The sequence below is a fragment of the Oncorhynchus masou genome, chromosome 24 (assembly GCF_036934945.1).
Source record: "Oncorhynchus masou masou isolate Uvic2021 chromosome 24, UVic_Omas_1.1, whole genome shotgun sequence".
NCBI classification, from domain to species: domain Eukaryota; kingdom Metazoa; phylum Chordata; class Actinopteri; order Salmoniformes; family Salmonidae; genus Oncorhynchus; species Oncorhynchus masou.
Window position 1 is genome coordinate 10857739 of NC_088235.1, and position 6973 is coordinate 10864711.

Below are 6973 nucleotides of genomic sequence, written 5' to 3' on the forward strand. Positions count from 1 at the left end.
AGTCCAGAGGCTCTCTGGCTCCTTGTTTTAAAATCCATCATCTACTGTATTAATGTCCACTCCTTCATCACTCTGCTCTGAATGAACTGACCAGGACAAAGCCAGCCGAATGATGAGCTGCCACCATAATGTTTTACCTCTCAAGTTTTTAACAATCAGTGGTGTGTCTTTCCTCCTCAGCCATTGGCCAGGGGTTTAACTGATCTGTCTCTCCTCCTCAGCCAATGGCCAGTGGTTTAACTGATCTGTCTCTCCTCCTCAGCCAATGGCCAGTGGTTTAACTGATCTGTCTCTCCTCCTCAGCCAATGGCCAGTGGTTTAACTGATCTGTCTCCTCCTCAGCCAATGGTTTAACTGATCTGTCTCTCCTCCTCAGCCAATGGCCAGTGGTTTAACTGATCTGTCTCCTCTTCAGCCAATGGTTTAACTGATCTGTCTCTCCTCCTCAGCCAATGGCCAGTGGTTTAACTGATCTGTCTCTCCTCCTCAGCCAATGGCCAGTGGAATCCCTGGGGGCCTTGGAGTGGCTGCTCCAAATCATGTGATGGGGGTTGGCAGAGGCGGGCGCGGGTGTGCCAGGGGGCAGCGGTCACCGGGCAACAGTGCGAGGGCACAGGGGATGAAGTCCGCAAGTGCAGTGACCAGCGTTGCCCAGGTAACGATAACCCCATAACCACCATAAGTGAGACTGCAAGAGTCAATTAACTGGAAGTGTGGAGTGAAGATAATGATCTTCCTCTTCGCTGAGGAAGAGTGACGTGTCTTTCTGTTCCTGTAGGAGGAACCGATAAGACTTACATAAAGCAGAGGGTAGGCAACCCAGCTTCAGCTCTGAAAATAGACAGAGCCTGGAAAGATAATTTGCAATTCAACAATGAATTCAACAACGGAGTAATAAAAAGCTTCTATTTTGGGTTACGATAAAGATTGACAGTTGTGCTAAACTCATGAGATATGTATACTGTAGGTTGTTGTCTATTCTTCTACAACCAATGGGTAAACATCAAGAATTGAAATGACCATTGAACAGCTTCCCAAATCACAGACTGTAGCTTTAAGAGGAAGCCGTTAGATAGAATATATAGAGAATATATAGAGAGCGATAAATTAAAAGAGAGAGAGGATAGAGAGAGAGATAAAGAGAGAGAGAGAGAAATAAGAGAGTGAGATAAAGAGAGAGAGAGAGAGAGAGAGAGAGAATAGAGAGTGAGATAATACAGAGAAAGAGGATAGAGAGAGAGAATTGAGAGAGAGATAAAGAGAGGGAGAGAGAGAGAGAGGGAGAATAGAGAGCGAGACAATAAAGACAAAGAGGATAGTGAGAGAGATAACAAGAGAGCGAGAATTGAGAGAGAGATAAAAAGAGAGAGAATAAGAGAGTGAGATAAAGAGAGAGAGAGAATAAAGAGAATGAGGATAGAGAGAGAGAGATAACGAGAGAGCGAGAATTGAGAGAGAGATAAAGAGAGAGAGAGAATAGAGAGAGAGAGAATAAGAGAGCGATAAAGAGCGAGAGAGAGAATAAGAGAGTGAGATAAAGAGAGAGAGAGAGAGAGAGAGAGAATAGAGAGCGAGACAATAAAGAGAAAGAGGATAGAGAGAGAGATAACGAGAGAGCGAGAATTGAGAGAGAGACAAAGAGAGAGAGAGAGAGAGAGAGAGAGAGAGAGAATAAGAGTGAGATAAAGAGAGAGAGAGAATAAAGAGAAAGAGGATAGAGAGAGAGAGAGATAACGAGAGAGCGAGAATTGAGAGAGAGATAAAGAGAGAGAGAGAATAAGAGAGAGATAAAGAGCCAGAGAGAGAATAAGAGAGTGAGATAAAGAGAGAGAGAGAGAATAGAGAGAGAGACAAAGAGAGAGAGAGAGAGAGAATAGAGAGAGAGAATAAGTGAGAGATAAAGAGCGAGAGAGAGAATAAGAGAGTGTTATTTTGTCCTGGTCCTAATGTATGATTAATATCTTAATATTAATTGATGGTGTTGATTAACCCACCTGTTTTTATCTCCATGGAGACTGTTCGCTACCACGGCGATTAATGCAAATTCAATCTTTTGTTTGACCATTATCACCCTGTAAAGAGTGGCATTGTTTCTGTAGTAGGAGTAAGGACTGTAGGGAAGCAGTTCCCATTATCAATCTTTTTCAGACCAGTTCTATTTTAAGCAGTTTAATCCAACACAAAGAAACCATTTTACAACTACAGCATGTTCATGTATTACAATCTAGTTACAATCTAGTCTACACTTATGCAATTATAGAGGAGGCTGGTGGGAGGAGATATAGGAGGACAGGCTTCTTGTAATTAATGGAATGGTATCAAACCAGGGGTTGGAACTAAAATTATTTTCCAATCATTTTTGTCCTAAACAGATTTATTATTTTTGGGGTTCTGTTCCACTGTTTCAACCAGCAAAATAAAGTTCTGAACCGTTTCTGAGCCCCAACAAACGATGGGTTTTAATTGTTCCTTTCTGTTCCTTTAAAAAAATATGAAATATGAATTTTTTTAACATTAATAGCAAATTGTATTTTGCCATAACAGCATGGTTTAATCGTAATCAAAGACAAACACACACTGTGCTGCCAGTCACAGTGTAGGGCGCGAGATGTAACTGACATTTTGAGGGTGAGGGAGAGCGAGAGAGTTTGGAGGAAGCGTGCCTTGAAGCGCTGGGCATCTTGTTATGACATCCTTATCTAAATTAGACACACAGAGGAGGAGCAGCTTCTATGGAGGAGCTTTGAATATCTTTGAACATCTGAGTTGGTTTAGCATTGGACCAGAGCAAATGTTAGCAAGCTAATAGCTAACGAGCTAACGAGCTAACGAGCTAACTAACTAACTAGCTTGTGTGTGCAGAGCAGCACTAGAATTGAAAAAGTAAATAATTTCTTCTTTGATTAAACATCTCTCCCTAATTTCTGAATTACACCTGTAATGTTGTCAGTAGGCTACAGTAGCCTATGCTTCACAGGGGAGGGGCAGGTAGACTCAACACAGACACACCCCCACTGGCAAAAATGTCCAGCTGGCAGGCAGACGCTGCAATAATAATAACACTAAAAATTATTATAATAATAATACTCATAATCATTATAATAATAGTAATAATCATCATCATCATCATCATCATTACAATAATTATAATAATCATTATAATAATCATAATAACAACCAATCTTATAATAATCATAATAATAATCATAATAATAATAACCAGTCTTATAATAATCATAATAATAATCATAATAATAATAACCAGTCTTATAATAATCATAATAATAATAACCAGTCTTATAATAATCATTATAATAATCATAATAACAACCAATCTTATAATAATCATAATAATAATCATAATAATAATAACCAGTCTTATAATAATCATAATAATAATAACCAGTCTTATAATAATCATTATAATAATCATAATAACAACCAATCTTATAATAATCATAATAATAATCATAATAATAATAACCAGTCTTATAATAATCATAATAATAATAACCAGTCTTATAATAATCATAATAATAATAACCAGTCTTATAATAATCATTATAATAATCATAATAACAACCAATCTTATAATAATCATAATAATAATCATAATAATAATAACCAGTCTTATAATAATCATAATAATAATAACCAGTCTTATAATAATCATAATAATAATAACCAGTCTTATAATAATCATTATAATAATCATAATAACAACCAATCTTATAATAATCATAATAATAATCATAATAATAATAACCAGTCTTATAATAATCATTATTATAATCATAATAATAATAATAATTATAATAATAATATTAATAATCATCATAATTTCTGAGTGACAGACTGAAGGCTGTCACTCAGAAATGCCCGGAACATAAAATAACGTTTTTAACCAGTCTGCATGCTTTTAAGATAACGGTTCTCTTCCGGAAGAGTATAGATAACTTTAGTTTATGGTTCGGGTTCCGTTCCTCATTGTTATTTTCCGGTTTTCGGTTCTGTTCCCTGAACCAGTTCCAACCCTTGATGGAAACCACGTTTGACTCCGTTCCAAAAATTCCATGACAACGAGCCCATCCTCCTGTAACTCCTCCCACCAGCCTCTTCTGGCCTATTCATATTGGTGAGTCAGCAATAACCCAGCGATGTGTTTTGTACGGTTCCCTCCCCAGCGCCCTATGAGATCTGTCTGGAGGACTACACTGTATCCATGGTGTGGAGAAGAACACCTTCAGGAGAACTGGCCTTCAACAGGTGTCCTCCCAATGCCACGGGTAAGGACACGTGTGTGTGTGTGTGTGTGTGTGTGTGTGTGTGTGTGTGTGTGTGTGTGTGTGTGTGTGTGTGTGTGTGTGTGTGTGTGTGTGTGTGTGTGTGTGTGTGTGTGTGTGTGTGTGTGTGTGTGTGTGTGTGTGTGTGTGTGTGTGAGTGTGAGTGTGTGTGTCCTCCTAATGCTTCAGGTAAGAACACAGTCATGCCCTGGGGTTTTGTCTATCCTAGTGGTTACCACCGCTGCCTGTGGGGCATGTGAGCGTCGTATCAAACACTTGTCGTACCCACTTACTTATCCTATTTTTTCATTCAAGTCTTCACTTTTTAAACTTCGATTCATAACATTTTTTTTATACAAAATAACAGTTTAAAAATAGGATAGTCTTGTTGGTCTGAATTCAGACTCCAGCCGCTGTATGGCCATTGACTGAATAATGAACCAAGAGAAACTAGAGCACTTTAGAATGTTCTGCTGTAACTTAGTTGATAATGAAATGAGTCATTTTCCAGGGGCTATTATGTAGAGGTTTCATTGGGAGCGTTCTGTCCATTACTCATGTGTAGAGAGGACTAGTGGTGATGGATATGTCCCTGTCACATTCCACTGACACATCCATTCCTGCTGTGACGGATTGGAAGTGCTTTACACAGGTCCCAAACGACTCCCTATTTCCTATACAATGCACTGTTTTATTTCTAAGTTCTGCACTACATAGGGAATAGGGTGCCATTTGAGATGCAGACGGTATGTTTCTACTGAACAGATTTCCCTATTTGCATTGCATTGACCCTCACAGCATTATGTCAATGTGTTTTCAAATAGCCTATAGCCAAAGACAGGGACATATTACTAGGCTAACTATGATTATATTGCCTACAACAGCAAGGCACTTTTTAACTGCTGTTTTCTACCTCTCCATCCCCCTAACCTCCTCCTCTTCTTCCTCCTCCTCCTCCTTCCCTTTATCAAAGATCTCATGGCTCCTCCTCCTCTCCCTCCCCTCCCCCTCATCCCCTCCGCCCCTCCTCTCCTCCTCCTCCCCTCCTCTCCTCCTCCTCTCCTGCTCCTCCCCTCCTCCCCTCACCCCCTCCCCTCCCTCCCCTCCCCCTCCCCTCCCCTCCCTCCTCCTCCTCCTACCCTCCCCTCCCCCTCCTCCCCTCCTCCCCCTCCCCTCCTCCTCCCCTCACTCCTTCCCCCCCTCCCCTCCTCCCCCCTCCTCCACTCCCCTCCTCCCCTCCCCCCTCCCCCCCCCCTCCCTCCTCCTCCTCCTCCTCCTCCCTCCCCCTCCCCCTCCCCTCCCCCTCCCCTCCCCTCCCCCCCCCTCCACCCCCTCCCCTCCCCCTCCCCTCCTCCTCCTCCTCCCTCCCCTCCTCCACTCCCCTCCCTCCTCCTCCCCTCCTCCACTCCCCTCCTCCCCTCCCCTCCTCCCCTCCCCCCTCCCCTCCTCCTCCTCCTCCCCCCCCATCCTCCACTCCCCTCCTCCTCCCCTCACCCCCTCCCCCCCCCTCCTCCTCCTACCCTCCCCCTCCTCCTCCACCCCCTCCCTCCCCTCCCCCTCCTCCTCCCCTCCTCCACCCTCCACTCCCTCCCCCTCCTCCCCCCCTCCTCTCCCCTCCTCCTCCCCTCACCCCCTCCCCTCCTCTCCTCCTCCCCTCCCCTCCCCTCCCTCCCCCCCCCTCCCCCTCCTCCTCCTACCCTCCCCCTCCTCCACCCCCTCCTCCCCTCCCCTCCTCCTACTCATCCCCTCCTCCACTCCCCCCCCCTCCTCCTCCCCTCCCCTTCCCTCCTCCTGGTCTTAATCAGACTCCTGATGGCTCCATAGTGTACCTGTTGTTTGATCCATGTGGTGGGACTGATAAGCTGCTGTGGTTGTGTGTGTCTGTATTGTGAATGGTAGAAAGTGAAGCAGGGAAGCGGTCACACTGAACCCACATGTCTCCCACCACACTCTCTGTCTGATTCCACTATCACACCGCTGGACACAGAAGACATTGAAAAGTGCAGGAGGTGTGTGGTTATAATAGAAGGGCCTGCGTCCCAAATGGCACCCTATTCCCTATATAAAGCACTACTTTTGGTCTTGGTCAAAACGAGGGCACAGTGTAGGGAATAGGGTGCCATTTGGGAGCCAGGGTTCTATCTGGACTGTGAAAAGAGATGAAAACAGAACCAGGGGGATTGTGTTGAGGAAACAGGATGTTCAGCGGGGTGGGGGATTGTGTTGAGGAAACAGGAGGCTCAGTGGGGTGGGGGATTGTGTTGAGGAAACAGGAGGCTCAGTGGGGTGGGGGGATTGTGTTGAGGAAACAGGGTGTTCAGTGGGGTGGGGGATTGTGTTGAGGAAACAGGAGGCTCAGTGGGGTGGGGGATTGTGTTGAGGAAACAGGGTGCTCAGTGGGGTGGGGGATTGTGTTGAGGAAACAGGAGGCTCAGTGGGGTGGGGGATTGTGTTGAGGAAACAGGGTGTTCAGTGGGGTGGGGGATTGTGTTGAGGAAACAGGGTGCTCAGTGGGGTGGGGGATTGTGTTGAGGAAACAGGAGGCTCAGTGGGGTGGGGGATTGTGTTGAGGAAACAGGGTGTTCAGTGGGGTGGGGGATTGTGTTGAGGAAACAGGAGGCTCAGTGGGGTGGGGGATTGTGTTGAGGAAACAGGGTGTTCAGTGGGGTGGGGGATTGTGTTGAGGAAAC

At 44.6% G+C, this 6973-nt stretch overlaps 1 protein-coding gene across 1 annotated transcript in view; it reads left to right on the forward strand.

The window, feature by feature from the left end:
• The first annotated feature begins 488 nt into the window (after nt 1-488).
• LOC135513391 (adhesion G protein-coupled receptor B3-like) overlaps nt 489-6973 on the forward strand; it is a 143934-nt gene continuing 137449 nt past the window's right edge. The window contains exons 1-2 of the mRNA XM_064936315.1: nt 489-655; nt 4185-4286. Coding sequence (XP_064792387.1) covers nt 4223-4286 — 64 coding nt within the window. The 5' untranslated portion in view covers nt 489-655; nt 4185-4222. The remainder of the gene's footprint in view (nt 656-4184; nt 4287-6973) is intronic.